The sequence below is a fragment of the Meriones unguiculatus genome, chromosome 2 (genome assembly GCF_030254825.1).
Source record: "Meriones unguiculatus strain TT.TT164.6M chromosome 2, Bangor_MerUng_6.1, whole genome shotgun sequence".
Classification (NCBI taxonomy): domain Eukaryota; kingdom Metazoa; phylum Chordata; class Mammalia; order Rodentia; family Muridae; genus Meriones; species Meriones unguiculatus.
In genome coordinates this window covers 77,937,723-77,955,225 of record NC_083350.1, presented here as the reverse complement: position 1 = coordinate 77,955,225, position 17,503 = coordinate 77,937,723, and the positions used below count along the sequence as shown (strand labels likewise).

The window sequence follows — 17,503 nt, the reverse complement described above, 5'->3', positions numbered from 1 at the left end:
TTCAAGGTCATACATTAGAAATATGACTAGAAAAAAAACATCATACCCTTTCCTTACATTTCAAGACTTTTCTGGCTTCATAATTCCCATTCGTTTCAATGAAATGTAACTCTACAATGCAAACAATTGCATAAACGATGCAAAGCTAAGTCTGAACACCTAGGAAGACCAACAGAAAAACCATGGTGAGATGCTGGCTGTTGGGACATATCAGCAAATACCTTTCATCTTGGAGGATGCCAAGAGATTGGAAAGCTGGGTGTAAACTGAGTATGGTAGAGCCAAATCCAGCAATCAAAATTGGATTTCCTTACTTCAGAGGGATTTTAAGTGTGGGAGACATACCCCACCCATCATTACAAGTAGTTCAGACAGGCTTCAAAAGAAAGATCTCTATTGAAAAGCCAACGGTGTGGGACAGCAGAAGCCAAGGGGTTCCTCACCCTCAACTGAGGTAAGTAGATTATCAAAGGGAAGGAGGAGACAGGTAAAAACAACTTTTCTCTTCCCTGTTAAAATGGGTTTCTAATTTCAACACAGTGCGTTTCCTATACTGAAGAGGCAGAGATGGGAGGATCACTGTGAGGGCAAGGCCAAGGCCGGCTCGCTCCACATATCGAGTTCCAGGCTAACCACGACTACACGGCGAAACTTTGTCTAGAAAAAACAAAAGGACATTTATAGGTCGTCTGGAGGGGGAGGAGGATACACCTCACGCTTCTAACAGCTCACTAACCTCAAAGCCCTAAGTAGAGGCCAATCTCAAGGGACAAGGAGTCCTTCCTTCCGGAGAAAGGAGAAGTTAACTTAAACTAAGGAATGTCTAACTCCCAAATTAAAATAAATTAAAAAAAAAGGCTAGGTTGGACCTGGCACCGGAGGGCAGAAAGGGGAGGAGGCAGGTGTAGAGAAAAGCTCTTATCTCTTATGCCGCCCAAGTTGCAGATAAATCACCCTACCTCCCAACCAGGGGGTAACCGGTAGGAGCCAGGGCAGGCAGGGGAGGAGCCTGCGCCAGTCAGACGTCCCCGACCACGCCCCTTTGCTTCACTACCACACACCCACACACACCCACGGCCGACTCCGGAAGAGCCGGTTACTCCTGTGCCCCACTATCCCCACCCCTTCCGAGCCCCAGGCCTAGTCGACCGGCCAACTCTAGGACCTGACCCAGCAGCCCTGAGCCCGCAGAGAAAGGTGTAGAGGAGAAGACCACTTGGGATTAAAAGAGAAAAACAGGGCACAATGCATTTCCCCATTTGGTCCGGAAAGGCTGCGGTCATTTTTATCCACCCACTCTGGGGTCTTCCCTGCTCTGTGAAAGAGAAGGTTGGGCTGGAAAACACCCCAAAAGTAAGCGGTTAGTTTTTGCCAGGTGCCGCGTCCTCATAGCACTTGTGGCCCCCCACCCCGTGCCAAATCTGGACAAGAGAGGGCAGACTGATCCCATATGTCCCCAAACATTTCTCAATCCCATAAAATGTGGCTAGTTATCCAACAAGCCTCCCTTCAAAAAGCTACTAAAAAGAGAAAGGGGCACACGGTTACTTTCTCAGCAACCTGTGAGAGGAATATCTGGGGGACTACCTGAACTTCCCTCAAAACAAGCCAGAGGGTGAGAAGTGAAGCGGGGAGGTGAGCACCTGTTCCCCCTCTCTCAAACTCCGTGTTCCTGCCATACCTCCCTGACTCTGGGTCAGCTGCCATAGTTCCAGCCACTCGGGAGGCAAATGGCTGGGGCTTTGAGAGCCATCCTAGCTGCACCCTGGCTGCGCCTTCCCTTTCCCCTTCCAGACACTCGTGGTATCCAACCCCCAGCACCACAGGCTCACCAACACGCAGACACCGTGCCTTCCCAGAACCCTTAGTTTTGACTCAATAGCGTAAGACAAACCCTGACAGCCATTCTCTTAATTCTGGATGCAGGGGCCCCAGACGCTCAGCAGAGGTAGTATTCCCTATTAAAGAGAGCGTAACTGTAAAGCCCTCCCGCTCACTCACTGGACAGATCATACCGTAGCCACGGCTCTCGGTCCTGTAACTACTCCCATTGGTCCCTTTCGCCACTCAGGTTCGGGCAGAACAACCTCGATGTATTTCGGTAAGGTTAGATTCCCTCACAACACACCGAAAAGACTATTACCCCTCCCCTTCTCCAAGCGGGCCTGTGGCCGTCAGATTTAGTCTTGTTTCCAAATTTCCCAAAGGACAGGCTGCGCGGTAGGCACATAAGACAGAGGAGGAGGCTCGTTCTCTCCTGGGGTGGTCTGAAATGGAAAAGGTCGGGCTTCCTCTGCCTTACCCAGCACCCCAAATCCCTTAGGAACACAGCCCCGGTCCTTCCTACCGCAACAGCCGCTAAAGGCGAGGACCACAAGGTTCCCGCAGCGCGACAGTCCCCCGCGCCTGGCCTAGGGGAGGGGCCGATCCCAAGCCGGGCCCAGGGCCCTTCCCACCGAGGCTCGGTGGGCGGTGCTGGCCGACCCCAAACTCGGACGCCGAAGGTCCGGGTGGGACTCAATTGAACTTGGAGGGTGACCGAAGCCCGGCGGACAGAGGCCGGAGTGTGCGCCGTCCCTCCCGCCCTCACGACGGGGACAGTGGCTGGGTGGCGGTTACTCCCCCTCCCACTGGGGTTAGGATGGCGTGGGAAAGCACTGGCTCCAGAGACGCGGCGGCGAGACCCAGGCCGAGGGGGGCGCGGGGGAGGGGAGCCCCCCGGCCGGAACAGGCGGGGTTCCCGGGAGAGGATGGCGGAGAGGCGTGAGAAGCGTCCGGATGCCCGCTCGCCGAGGACAGGGGCGGACCGGGCGAGGAGACGCTGCGGGGAGCGAGGAAGGGCGGCCGGCGCAGGGAAGGTCAGACCCCGGATCTCAGGGGAAGGGGTCGGCCGCGGGGTCGCCCCGCCCGCCCGGCCCGGCCGCAGGGCCTGGAGGGGATGCCGAGCCTCACCTGAAGCAGGGCCGGGCGGCGGCGGCGGCGCAGGTGGCCAAGCCGGGCGGCGGCGGCGCCTCCTCCCCCAGCCCGAGGCCGGCGGCGGTGGAGGGGGAGGTGGCGCTTAAAGGGGCAGGAGCCGCTCGGGTGAGGACGAGCGCTCGGGGACCGCGGTGGCGGAGGATCCGCTGGGGGAGGGGAGAGCGGGTGGCGTCTCCTAGGGGCCAGAACCAGGAAGGATCCCGGACGCAGAAAACACGGAAACTTCTACGACGTAGTTGGGGACGTTGGTGGATTGCACTGCAGAGTACCTGGAGAGCTCTCCCTGCCGGCACTCAAGACTTTCACAAAGGAGGCTAGGGAGACAGTGGGAGCCACGGAGCTTCAAAGAGGCCTAGGGGAGCAGGAGAGGAAACTCAAGGCCGAGCATGTTGGGACCGTGCACAGCAAGCAACTTGCTAGGTAAACACGCGTTCTCCCGGCCCTCTCTACTAGAGCTGTGGAGATCTGGAATCAGGAAATCACAAAGGCAAGAAGCTCCCTGTCCTCCAACCCCCTGGGTATTGTGGAGGGCATCCAAACAGCGTAGTGAGGCTGATGCAGGTCTGTGAGAATCGGCTTTATTCATAGCTCAGTTTGGCCGCGGCCCCCGCCCCCGCCACCCCTTGCAGCAACCTCTGGGGCAACAGGAAGCAGCTGCTAGTGCTGCCCCGACCTGGTGGTGGGTTAGACTGGGTTTCAAAGGCTGGAGAGAAACTAGGTGGAGGAGACGCATCTCCGACAGGACCAAGAGTAATGAAGACTGTAAAATACTTCTTGAATCTCTGCCGCTTAAATGGGGAGTAAGGAGCGCCCCACGGGTGAGGAAGGAAGCCCTAACCTGAGACACAGCCTCAGGCTCTTCCTTAGAGCTGGAACTTGCCAATGCGAGGGTCTCATGTTCAGCCCCTCACCAGCCAAGCCCTGTGTCCCCCACACTCCATTTCCTCTCCTTCACCCCCAAAAGAGCAAAGGTTAGGCCCCACCCCTGCTGAGTCAGCCAGGGAGGGAGCTAGGCATCCCTCAGGCCTTTCCCAGGGACGGCTATCACACTTACCCATGTCAGGCTGGCAGGACTCCAGATTAGGACCTAGCGTCTTACTGTCCTTGGGTCTCGCTTCACTTGAAGGCTACTGTTAGATCCTCCCCAACTGTGAGCTGGGAACTCGAAAACAAAACAAAAAAACCAAAAAAGCTAATGTATGCTTCCTGCGAACCACACAGCCTGAACTGCTGTAGGGTGATGTCCCTGTATGACAGACTGGGGCGGGAGGGAGGAGGGAAGGGCGGGGCTTTCACTGGGTGGAGAGAGGGAGGAGGCAAGGACAAGGCCGACCCAGGAGAAATATGGAGGAAGGTTAGAACTATCTTAATTCTTCAGGTCTGTGGTAAAAGAGGACAGTAAGGCATAATGAAGTAGAGTTGCACCTATCGAGAGGGGAAAGGTTCTCGATAAATGCTGGAATACGTGCATACCGGGATGCAAATGACCTTTAGAATATCAGTTTGCAAGACTGTATTTGGGTGACAAAGCAGAAAGAGGTGACCCGTACTCTTGGGCCTTCAGCATTTTATCTACTCCAGTCAGGATCTGGAGGTGTCCCCACCCCCATAACAGCATTTCCCACAATCCAAGTCCGAGTGCCAACTACCAAGCACAGGCGACTCAGGGGCGCCACCTTCTGTCCAGATCTTGACGAGAGGGACTGGAACCAAGGACGTCATAGATGGAAGGAAGCTGAGGCCACTACCCCATGAGCCTCTCCCAGAGCCCTTCAGGTCACAGGGGCTCAGAATTGGGAGTTGAACTGTCCCCATGGAGCTTCTGACTTATGTGGACAACCTTGCGAGGTGGAGCTTTAGATGCAGGCTCCTCCCCGGGACAAAAGCTCCAGCTGATTTGTAAAAAGTCATTAGATGACAGAAATACTTTCTAGCACATAGCCTATAATAATTTCAAAATGGTGAGATTCCATTCTTGTAGTCTCAGATGCTGCCACAAGAGGCCACTAGCTGGGCCTAAACGCGTTGTAGGGTACAAAATACGCCCTAGAATAATGCACTAAGGTGCACATCTTATCAAGAGAAACTAGTCTTGTTCAAAAGCCCCAACAGCAATAGTAAAGATTGTCGCTGTAACACTGTCAAATCTTCCTAAATTTCCGTAAGGGATGTTAGCAGACCTCTTTTTCCTTTACTCTGCAGAAGCCTCAAACACAAACGTGCACGTCTAGGCTTGTTCAAATATCTGGGGGCAGTATATTAGGATGGAGCCCTAGAGAAGGCCCAGAAGACTCTCACTTGTGACAAATATTCAGCATATCCTAAAAAGTTAATTCCAGTCTTGGAATAAGCCAACCTATTTTCCCTGATGTAACTCTTTAAAAAGCAACAATTATCCACATGGGACCCAAAAGTTTGAGACAGGGTTTCTCTGTGTAGACCAGGCTGGCCTCGAACTCAGCAAGATCCCACCTGCCTCAGCCTGAGTGCCGGGATCAAAGATGAGCACTACTGCACCTGGCAGTACTCAAAACTTCTGTAGCTTCAGTTCTAGGGCATTTTACTGTTTCTGGCAAAATTTATACACATTAAAAATAATCTTGCACCAGATTTGTGTGTGCCTTTAATCTCATTTGGGATGCAGAAGCAGGTTCCAAGTTGAAGGACAGTGTCATCTGTAAAGGAGATACAGGACAGGCTAGCCAAGGCTACATAGTGACTCTTTTGTCTAATAACCAAAAACGATTCTACTACTTAAGAGTAGAAATGGGCATTGTGGAGTTTACTTGTAATCTTGGCACTTAAAGCTGAAGCAGGGTCATGGAGAACAGCCCAGGACTAAACAGCAGACTCAAAAACAAAGGGAAGCTGAAATACGTGGGGGAAAAAAAGCCACAGGAAACTACGTATCACCCACAGAATTTCATCAATGAATGCATCTGTTTGATAATCCTGTTTCAAGCATATGCTAAATGTGGTCTATCTCACCAGCATTGCAGGCTGTTTTAGAAGCAAGACAGACAAATGAGGGGCATACACTTTATTGAAAACGAAATACTCTTCAGAGAGAACACCACATCTTTCTGTGGTGCTATACAGAAAACTGAGCTGTCAGCAGAGACAAGGAAAGGACAGTACAGAGTGCTGAGTTTTTTGGCAAGAGAAACCCCTCATGAGGCATGCTCTTCAGCGAGTTTGTCAGCTTTTGCCACAGCTTCTTCAATGGGTCCCACCATATAGAAGGCTTGCTCTGGGAGATGGTCATAGTCACCTATAGGGGGAAAATGCAGTTAGTAAGAAGTTGAGTTGTTTCAACTCTCTGCAGTACAGAAACCACCTCACTACCTGAAGCTACAGGTCAGACTGATGAATCCTTATAACGCAAGGAAACTTAAAATGAAATTTACTTTTTGTTTTTGGGACAGGGTTTCCTGGCTGTCCTGAAACTCAAGAACCCAGAGATGTACTTGGGTGTACTGGGACTAACAGTGTGCACCACACCTGTGCCCTTCCAAGTGGAATATAAGACAAGATGTGGACAAGAACATGTACTTTATGCTGCTGTTCCAGAGAGCACATGCAGTTCAGTTGCCAGCGCCACATGGTAGCTTACAACCACCTCTAATCCAGTGGCCCGACACCTCTTCTGGTTGTTCCAGAGGGATCTAACCCCTCATGGGATCTTACATGTACATACATGCACATTTAAAACACACACACACACAAGACAAAACCCCTTAATTTAGAGCAGTTGAGTTCAAATTCCAAATTCTTACTCTCTGGCTCAGTAACAAGGGACAGAAGGGTGATGCCCCTTCTAAACATGTATCATTTGGTTGTGTAGGAATGAGAAGACAGCACAGTGAATATTCACTCAAGGTTTCAGTTTTCTGTCATGGCCAGCTTTTATGGTAGAAAAATCTCACCTGCTAAAATCTGCTGGAATCCTTTAATGGTCTCTTTCAAGGGCACTAATTTTCCCATGTGACCTGTGAAGACCTCAGCAACCTGGAAAGGCTGAGACAAGAAACGCTGTATCTTCCTGGCCCGGGACACAGTCAGTTTATCTTCCTCAGAAAGCTCATCCATACCCAAGATGGCAATAATGTCCTGGAGAGATTTGTAGTCCTAGAAGACAGCACAACGAAGTGACAGAGTTCAGTGCATCTCCTTTAAAAATTTAGACCCTAGCAAAAGTCCCAGGCATCCTTAGTCAAGAGCACTGTACTGTTCTCCCTGTCCTCTTCAGTTATGTTACAAAAACAGCTGGTTTTTTTTTTTTTAAACTAGCTCTATAGTCTAAGCTGGCTTCTGTCTCCTGAGTGCTGGGATTAAAAGTGTGTGCTACTACCACCTGGCAGACAACTGTATTCCAAAGGCAAAGTACCCTGAAACTGTGAAACCTCTGCAGCAGTTACCAATCTGCTCTCAATTTTCCTTGCTTACACAAATGACTACAAAAGAGCCAGTCCTTATATACAGTTTCCAAGTTCCTTATGACTCCAAGTCCTTATGGCATGGACCCCCAAAGAGCGAGAGACATTTACCTGCAGAATCTTTTGCACCCCTCGGGCAACATCATAATGCTCACTGCCAACGATATTGGGATCCATAATTCGAGAGGTGGAGTCCAGAGGATCCACAGCTGGATAGATGCCCAACTCAGCAATAGCACGGGACAACACGGTAGTAGCATCCAAATGGGCAAAGGTAGTTGCAGGGGCAGGGTCAGTCAAGTCGTCAGCAGGCACATAGATCGCCTAAAGAGAGTCAAGAATCCATGGAGATCAGTGGCAATCAAGTTTCTGCTTAAGCCACTCATTTTCTGAACCTCTTCACCTGTCTTACTGTAGAGGCCCATGCTGGTCTCAACATCAAGGCATAGGTTTTAGCATCCCCGATGCTGGATTGAGGTGCTGTCTACCCTGTCGGGGCCAGTACACCATGCTACCCTCTGACCTCCATCGTTACGACCACCTTTTATTGCCGTTCTGCTCTTAAAGATCTCCCCGAACTCAATGCTATTGCCCATGGCCACACCAGTGTGCCGATAGTGATAAAGTCTGTTTTAGCAGCCACAGCCTTGAGCTCAAGCCACAGAACACTTGCCCCGCACACGAACAAGGAACAACGAAAGCCAGATGGAGCAGCTCCTGTCTGTAATTCCAACTTTTAGGGCACAGGGTTGGGGAACTGAGTTGGGTAGATAGCACTAGGCCAGCTCATGAGCCTGCAGAAGGTAGAAGAGAGGCCAGTTCTGGAACTGGAGTTTCCACCATTAGGTACTAGGAAGAGAATCTAGGTTCTTGGCATGAACAGAAAGTACTTTTGTTTGTGTAGCTCTGACTGTCCTGGAACTCACTCTAGACCAGGCTGGTCTTGAGATTAGAGATCTGCCTGCTTCTGCCTTCCGGGTCCTGAAATTAAAGGCATGCAGCACCACCACCCAGCTTCAGATACCTTCAAATTATTAGGAGGGGTCAATTTTCTCTTCTTTTTTTTTTTATTTTTTTGAGACAGTGCCATATAGCCAAGTTGGCGAGGAAGTCATTATATAGCTGCGAGTAGTCTTCAACTCCTGATCCCCCTGTCTCTGCATCCCATGTGCTTAAGGTCACAGGTATAAAACACCAGGCCCAGCCAGTAAGCATGCTTTTAATTTAATCTTTTTAGCCTGACATGGAAGTACATAACTTTACATATTATTCTAACTGGTTAACTCATCCTATTTAAAAACCCCTTTGGAGTATGCATGCATTTAATCCCAATACTTGAGAGGACTGAGTTCAAGGTCAGCCCGGTTTAGGTATCAAATTATAAGGCTATATAAAGAGATCCTTTCTCAAACAGCCTCTACCAAATAAATTAGCCCCCTTTTGAGATGAAACCAGATTTCTTTTTTCTGAGACAAGTAACATGGAACTCACTATATAGAACAGGCTGGCCTCTATCTCAGAGATCCACCTGCCTCTGCCTCCTCAGTATTGGGATTAACGGTATGTGCCACTTCACATAGAACAAGGTGGCTTGTGTGTGTGTGTGTAGAAGTATGCCTGGGTATGTTTACCATGTTTACAGGTAACTATGGAGGCCAGAAGAGGTCACCAGATCTCTTAGAGCTGGAGTTAGATGGCTGTGAGCCATCTGACAAGGTCACTGGGAAACCCAAGTCCCCTGGAAGATCTAAAAGTGCTTTTAACCAGTAAACCATCTATGTAGCCCAAAATATAACAAGATTTTACTATCTCCCTAGATTCCTTTTTACCAACTAAAATCTTTATCCACTCAATATTTCTTACCTGCACTGAGGTGATAGATCCCTTTTTGGTGGTAGTGATTCGTTCCTGCATTGTACCCATGTCAGTGGCTAGGGTAGGCTGGTAGCCTACAGCAGAAGGGATTCTGCCCAATAAAGCAGATACCTAAAAGACAAAAAAAACTGAGGATCTTAGTTGTCTACATCTTTATCCTAATATGCCCAATGGTTGAACAAGCCAGGTCCTCTCTCTAGGCTTCCCTCATACCTCTGAGCCAGCCTGGGTGAAGCGAAAGATGTTGTCAATAAACAGCAGGACATCTTGGCCTTCTTGGTCTCTGAAGTATTCAGCAACGGTAAGACCAGTCAGAGCTACACGGGCACGGGCACCAGGTGGTTCATTCATCTGCCCATATACCAATGCTACCTGTAGTAAACACACATCAGAAAAGCTGGCAAAGCGAAAAGGAAGCCACACAGAAAACCCAATATTCCCAACAACTATGGGGTCTCAGATGTCAATGTTTCCATTTGCAAATTTCTTCCCATTAGACACAGAATTGCAAACCCTAAAGATAATTTTTGAACTGAAAATAAGATAAAAAAATGGGACTGCCTAAGATATGTGAACATCTCCCATTCAACACCTTCAAATTCGCAGACAAAGACTGGATTATTTACCAAAACTAAAGTCTAGAATTATCTCCCACCAGAGGAAAATGGTGACAGGAAAGTCAAATACCTTGTTTACAGAGCCTGGGGCTCTTAACACCAAAGATAAAACATGGCTTCAGCTGGCACTAGCTTTCTGAACAGGGAATGATATGGACATAGATCAACTCGGGACTCACCTTGGAGGTGGCATCTTTTAGGTTGATAACACCAGATTCAATCATTTCATGGTATAAATCATTGCCCTCGCGGGTCCTCTCACCAACACCAGCAAACACAGAGTAACCGCCATGGGCTTTAGCGACATTGTTGATTAACTCCATGATCAGCACTGTCTTCCCAACACCAGCACCACCAAAGAGTCCTAGGTTAAGAAGAAATATTTTACACCTCTGGATTCCCCAATTAAGCAACCTTCAAAGAAGGTTCAGTTCAGTTCCCTTCTCAGGAATGGCATCTGGCTTCAGCAAACTCAGAAGAACGAAAGTCAGAAGCTAATCATCAACGAAGGATGTTGGTGCGCGTTCAGAAGCTGTGCTTCCATTCCTTATCATGTGGAAAACATGGACCAACATACCGATTTTGCCACCCTTGGCGTACGGGGCCAGCAGATCCACAACCTTTATACCAGTCACCAGAATTTCCTGCTCCACACTCATCTCTACGAACTCAGGAGCCTCAGCATGAATAGGAGCAAATCTGTGAAGTTCAGAAGGAAGAGGATCAGCATCCAGTCAGTCACTGTGCTGAAGGCACTGAGGTCCCTGCCAATAGTCAAATATAACCCTGTCCAAGTAAGCTGCCATTTATTTTCTTTCTTTTTTTTTCCAGAGCTGAGGACCGAACCCAGGGCCTTGCACTTGCACTTGGGTTGGTAGAGCCCCAACCCCATAAGCTGCCATTTAACATCTAACCTTCTGCAATAACAAATGTTGACTCAGGAACAAATAATCCCATTTCCTGACACTTTCCTTTTACTGAAATTTAACTAAAAAAAAAAACACTACAGATAATTTCTAAACTGTTTAGGAAACCATAACCTAAGCCAACACATAAAACAAGCTTTAAACCATCAAAGGGGCTGGGGTGGATTCCTAAGTAGCAAGTTTTCCTCGATCAGAACGTCTTTATCTTTAGTTTCCGTAACTGAGTACAACAGACTGTGGTACTGTAGGAAAACTGCTTCACTACAAGTTATTACCCTAATGTGTAAAACTGCAAGCACAAGCTCCTGTGTTCACAAATGTAGTGAGGAACTTACTGTTTGGTTTTGATAGGGCCTCTCTCATCAATAGGTTCTCCAATGACATTCATGATTCTGCCCAAGGTCTCTGGACCAACAGGAATTTTGATTGGTGCGCCTGAATCCAGTACTTTCTGGCCTCGAACCAAACCTTCAGTGCCATCCATTGCAATGGTTCTGACGGTGCTCTCCCCTGTCAAAGTGTTAGCAGTTACACGAACCAAAGCGTAACAGCATGTAATGAAGTGTAGCCAAAAGCAAACCCGACTCCCTCTCAGCACCTGAACGTAGCTTCAGCAAATTCAGAAGAACGAAAGTCATTTTGATAAAATCATCACAGAAGGGAGACGGCACGGCGTTTCTGAGCTTAACCAACTCTTTACCACACCTAAAAAAAAAAAAAAAAAAATCCTACTTACCCAAATGCTGGGCCACCTCCAAAACCAGTCTGGTCTCCCTGCCTTGAACTTCCAGGGCATTTAGGATAGGTGGTAATCCCTCATCGAACTGGACGTCCACCACGGCGCCAATGACCGCCACAATTCGCCCCGTGGCTGCCCCAGCCTTCGGGGCCGGAGATGTCTGCGCCGCATAGTCTCTGGCTAATAGAGCAAGATAATGGAAGGCATAGGGGTCAGGACAGCTAAAAGGTTAACGGAACCGCCGATATGCTCCCCAGTAAGGACAAGTTCAGCCTAGACTATGTCTCCCGCAAGCTCGGAAAGCGTGTGGAGACAGCAACGCTGCAGCCGAGAACCCGCCCGCACTGCTCTGCGAACCTCGTGCACAAAACCGCCATTATTCTTGACTGGTAACCCCAGCAAGTGCACAAGGTCAAGGTAGCAGCCCACCACCGCTTCATCACAAAAGGGGCCTGCAGGTCCGATTAACGCTCCCACGAGCGACCGTCCTTGTACTCCCGCGGGTGCACGCTAGTCTGCAGCCCTGGTGGCCTCCCGGAGCAGATTCCCCAGGCCCTGCCTCAAGGTCACGGGGAGAGAACCGAACGCCGCTCCTCGATGAGGCGCTTACCAGGATGGACCGCGGCGGGAGCGGCTCGCAGTAAAATCTGTGCCTGTGGCAGCGACGCCGAAGGGCCAAGTACCCGTAAGGCCCCAGAGGCCGAGGCCGAGGCCACACGGCCCACAAGACTCAACATGGCGGAGTCCGGGTGGAGACTGAACGCCGCAGCGGTCCCTGCCGTCCGTCCTGCTGCTGGGGCGAGGCCGCGACTGCTAGAGGCACAACCATTGGGTGAATCTGTTGCTTATCATTCTCAGTGACGCTCCCATAGGGTAAAAAACTCGAAGCGCCTCAGCCATTGGTCAACGCTAGCGTCAATTTCAAATGCCTTCTTTTAATTGGAGAGGCTACCTCTAAGTCTCCACACCTAATTGGGTAATAGGAATGTCAGTAGGAGAGGGTGCTTGGCGGAACTACGTTTAAGTAAAGGGGCGGGATTCCTGTTGAACGTCTTTGACTGTCCTTGGACCTTGCGTTAGGTGACACCCGTTAAAGTTGGGGTAGATACTGAAGTTGTGGCTCGTCTGTGGCATCAAAACGTAGGGTCTTCCCCACAGTACTGAGGTGAAAGTTTCCAGGCGACTCAGCAGGTCAGAAACCTGGAGACTCTAGCATTTAAATCTATGCAATCAAAGAAATTAAAGCAACCCATCCTAAGACAGACTTCCTGCCTCGAGGAGACAAGGTTATTTAGAACACTCGAGGGTAAATTTGGGTCACCTAGTCACGTAAAGATATTACATGCCTAGTAGCGGGGCGTGGTGGCGCATACCTTTAGTCCCAGCACTTGGGAGACAGGCAGACAGATCTCGAGTTCAAGGCCAGCTGTTAGTATTTATTTAAAAGTTATGCCACGCACATAGCAGATATTTTATGAAAGAAGTTTGTTGGATGGAGGTGGAAAGGTAACGAGGAAAAGGAAGGAAAAAGAATTGGTATTCCCCTCCCCCCCAGGAAAGTAAACGAAGCAGAGAGAGCAAGAGAGGAAGGTAAGAAAGAGCAAACCAAGTCCTTTTATAGCCACACACCTGGTGATACATGACATCATAGGCTACTAGGCAACCCGAGGCTATATGTTAGCACCCTATATGCTAACACCAGCCTGGTCTACAGAGTAAGTTCCAGGACAGCCAGGGGTGCACAGAGAAACCCTATCTCGAGAACACCAAAAGAAAAAAAGAAAGATATTCCTAACTAGACTAAAATCGATGAGCAGAAGTAATAGACTGGCTGTGAGATGTGTGTAGACATCCCTGAGGTAAAGTAGACAGGAAGAATATGCCAGCTGTTTGTCTGAAACCATGTTCCTTTAGTTTGGTTGCAGGTAAGGTGAAAAGCTTTGAGTAGTGAAGCTTAGCGCCTAGAGCGCGAAGGATCTCTGAATGAAAGTGGAGGCTGGCCAGATGTATGTGTTGCTCTAGAAGGAAAATTCAGAGAACCAATGCCATCCTTCCCTGAGATACTGACTTTATTCATCAACAGTGGGAATGAGGTGGGTGTCTAAAAGGAAAACCTTAGTCTTCCTGTGAGAACACACATAGCTGAGTATTGCAGCAGATTATTTCCCATCATTCTCCAGTACTTCTCATCTTTCTGCATGACAATGAAAAAAGTTTCTCACTGTTTGGCAGTGTCTCCACTAGCAAAGGCTGAAGCTGGGGAAAAAAAATCTGAAGTGCCCATATCCTCCTTGCAACCGTGTATGTATTGTTGAAACAGAGTCTGCTGTAGTTGAGACTTCCTTGGACTCAGGCAGTCTGCAGGCTCAGCCTCTCTAGCAGTGCCAGACAAGATGTTGCTCTCTTGTAATCCCAGCACTTGGGAGGTGGAGCCAGTGGTTTAAGGTCATTCTGGACTACAGAATGAGTTGGAAGCCATACTACTGGATAACACTGTGTGACAATAAAAAATAAATAAAATACAGGAAGAAAAAGAATGTCAACATATGATAAGCAAATAGATGAAAGAAAAATAAGAAAATATGGGGCAGAAGAATAACAGGAGGAATCAATGATGTAATGCAAAGCAGCCAGAGGCTGGTCTGGTGAGATGTCAGTGTTAAATACGCAGTTCTTGTAGAGGACCTGAGTTCAGTCCTCAGCCCACATGGTGCCGCTGACAGCTGCTGGACTCTAGGATCCAACACCCTCTCCTGGCTTCTAGAAGTACGGCACTCACGTCCCCCAACACCCGCGCCCCCCAACACACACACACAATTAAGAATTAAGGAGCTGAAGCTGACCTCATGGGCACCATGTAAACAGGTGATGCACAGAAACCCATGCATGCAAAAACACTGACACACACACACACACACACACATCAGGGTGTCATAGAGAACTTGTCTCAGTAAAGAATAAAAAATGGGGGTGTAGGCCAGTGTTAAGAGTGTTCTCCTGCGAAGCAGAGGTCCATTTCAGGTGTCTTCTTCAATCACGCTCCACCTTACTTAAACACAGATGGCTGTTTTGCTTTCATGGATGTGTGGTACCCTTGGAGGCCAGAAGGAGACATGGGATCCCCTGGAACTGAAGTTAGAGACAGTTGTGAGTTTCCTATGTGTGCTGGGAATGAACTTGGGTCCTTTGAAGAATAGCCTGTGCTCTTAACCACTAAGACATTTCTCCAGCCCTTCACCATATTTATTAACTATCTTGTGTTTTTTGAGGCAAAACTGCTCTATGTAGCCCTGGTTGTCCTGGAACTCATTATGTAGCCTCGAACTCACAGAGATCCACCTGCTTCAGCACTCCAAGTACTGGAATTAATGTGAACCATCACACCTGCCTCCAGGTTATATTTTGAGACAGTCTCTTCACTGAACCTGGACCTTGCTGTTCCTGTCAGTGTCAGTGAACTCCCGTGAGCCGAGCCTCCTTCTATGCTTCCCTAATTTGATCACTGGTATGACCTCTCCCAAAACTTGGGGTTTGGAATATATCTTTGTGGGTACTGCACTCATAAAACCAGGTGTGTGGCACGTGCCTATAAACTCAGCACTGGAGATGTGAAGAGTATCAAGGCTTGATGCAGATGGCTCATTAGGTAAGCTTACCAATAAGGGTGATGACCTGAGTTATCTCCCAAGAACTCATGGTAGGAGGAAAGAACTAACTTCTGCAAGTTGACCTTTTACCTCCATGTTTGCCCTCCCCTAAGTAAATGGTTGTACTTCTAAAAATGGGAGGATAAACTCAAGGTCATCCTCAGCTAGATATTCTGGGCTACATGAGACCCTATCCAAAAAAACAAGAACTGGCACAGTGGCACACCTTTATTCAGGCACTCCAAAGACAAAGGCAGAGGTAGGTGTATTTCTAGTCCAGCCTGATCTATATAAGGAGGTCCAGGCCTCTCGAGGCTTCATAGTAAAACCTTATCTCAAAATAAGTAAATTAATATTAGTAAATTTCAAAAGTCACAAATATTCTAAATCATTGAATTTGACAAGTAGGAATTCACTCCACTGTGAAAGGTGATTTGGATGATCTTTATCCAAATATAGAATGTACTTTATGTTTGTGGCTTCACACCTATTAGACAACACTCCACAACTAAGCTTTTTTTCTAGCCCCATCCACTTTGAGAGACAGACCTTTAGGTCAGAATCTCCTGCCTTTGTCTTGTCCGTGGATCTCTTGTGAGTTTGAGGCCAGCCTGGTCTACACAGTGTTGTAATAACACTATGCACAGCATCCTAGGTACATAGTCTGTATTTTTGGTTTTACGGTTTTTTGTTTTTAAGATTTATTATGTGTACAGTGTTCTGCCTACATGCACCTGCACGACAGAAGACTGCACTGGATCTCACTATACGTGATTATGAGGTCATGTGATTGCTGGGAATTGAACTCAGGACATCTGGAAGAGCTGCCAGTACTTTTAACCTCTGAGCCACCTCTCCAGCCCATTTTGTCTATTTTTAACGCGTATGGGTGTTTTGTCTGTCCTGAGGTCAGAAAATGGTAATAGATCTCCTAGAACTGAAGTTACAAATGGTTGTGAGCCCTTGACCTGGTGTTGGGGACAGAGCTCTGCAAGAGCAAGTGTTCTTACCTGCTGAGAGGTCCAGGCCTCTACTCTCCCACTGAGACAGGGTCTCTGTAATGGTTTGGATGAGAATGGTCCCATAGGTTCAAATAATTGAATGCTTAGTCCCCAGGGAATGGAAATGCTTGAGAATTAGAAGGCATGTTAGAGGTGTGGCATTGTTGAAGGAGTGAACCACTGTGAACTGCCATATCGGTGCTGAAAAACTGGACCCAGATCCTTTGGAAAAGCAGCCAGTGCTTACTTAAGCAGCCATCACTCCTGAAACCCAGTTTTTTCCTAGGACTGTGAAACAAGGACCTGCAGGCTATAATTCAGCAGTAGGATACTTGCTGAGTGCATGGGAGACCACAGACTTCACCCCAATTCCAGCACTCAGGATGGAAGCAGGATTGCTAAAGTCAAGACCAGGTTAAGGTACTTAGTAGGAACTAATAAAAGGAGAAACATGGGCCTCCACAGTTCGAAGCCTTGGCTGCACCTCCAGAGGACCCATGTTCAATTCCCAGTATTCCCAAGAGAAACACAGGGTACACAGACCTACACACAAAATAGAAAACAAAGCAAACCCCTCCCTCAAAGGAATGCAATATCCCCTTCAGATGATGACTTTCATACTAGTACCATAGCATAGGAACATACTCCCAAGTCAGTGGTTCTCAACTTGTGGGTTGCGAACCCTTGTGATCTACTATATTATGACTCATAATGTAAATATCTGATGTGTGACCCATGTGAAAGGGTTGTTCAACCCCTAAAAGGGGTTGCAACCTACACACTGAGAAGAGCTTAGAATCTAAGGTGTACAGGATGAGTCCTTCCCAGCTGGAGATGGCTCAGAGGCTGAATACTTACAGAGGACCAGGGCTCAGTTCCTAGTTCATGGTTGTTGCAGATGGTTATCTGTTGGGGAGACACCATCTTCTGGACTCTAGGCACTGCATACACATGGTGCACAAATGCAGGTCACTCAAAATTTTTGTATCTTATGGATTATACAGTTGCCTAAATCTTACCTCCTTGCTTAGAAATAACCAGTTTAGCAAGACCCAGAAGTGTAGCTCAGTGGCAGAGGACTTTCCTATTGTGTGATGTCCAGCGCTAAAATTAAATGTAAAATGCATTCTACTCACCCACAACCCCATTTCTGAGACAGTCTATGCAGCCTAGATTGTTCCAGAACTGGCCATGTAGACCAGGCTGGCCTCAAACTCAGATCTGCCTAACAAGTACTAGGATAAAAGGAGTGCACAACCATGCTTGGCAGAACATGGAAGATTATT

The 17,503-nt window shown here is 48.2% G+C and overlaps 2 protein-coding genes and 2 non-coding genes across 6 annotated transcripts in view; all 4 read right to left on the bottom strand.

Moving 5' to 3' along the window:
- Nucleotides 1–4,227, bottom strand: part of Baz2a (bromodomain adjacent to zinc finger domain 2A) — a 37,301-nt gene extending 33,074 nt beyond the window's left edge. For 2 of the 3 annotated variants that reach the window (XM_021637772.2, XM_021637774.2), the window contains exon 1: nt 4,031–4,227. The gene's annotated coding sequence lies outside the window, so the exon portion shown is untranslated. Of the gene's footprint in view, nt 1–2,952; nt 3,023–4,030 lie in introns of those variants that run through there. The other variant, XM_021637775.2, reaches the window with a different exon arrangement.
- Nucleotides 4,228–6,001: 1,774 nt separating this feature from the next.
- Atp5f1b (ATP synthase F1 subunit beta) lies at nt 6,002–12,383 on the bottom strand. Its single transcript, XM_021637759.2, has 10 exons — nt 12,180–12,383; nt 11,567–11,749; nt 11,166–11,340; nt 10,482–10,603; nt 10,084–10,268; nt 9,501–9,659; nt 9,276–9,398; nt 7,524–7,736; nt 6,903–7,104; nt 6,002–6,247 (listed from the first exon to the last, which is right to left on the bottom strand). The coding sequence occupies exons 1-10, from the start codon at nt 12,304–12,306 to the stop codon at nt 6,147–6,149; spliced, it is 1,590 nt and encodes a 529-aa protein (XP_021493434.1). The 5' UTR covers nt 12,307–12,383; the 3' UTR covers nt 6,002–6,146.
- On the bottom strand, nt 10,344–10,415 carry LOC132652583 (small nucleolar RNA SNORD59). Its single transcript, XR_009590181.1, has one exon. It is a non-coding gene; the product is annotated as a small nucleolar RNA SNORD59 (small nucleolar RNA).
- On the bottom strand, nt 11,417–11,491 carry LOC132652584 (small nucleolar RNA SNORD59). The gene has a single exon (XR_009590182.1). It is a non-coding gene; the product is annotated as a small nucleolar RNA SNORD59 (small nucleolar RNA).
- Nucleotides 12,384–17,503: the final 5,120 nt, after the last annotated feature.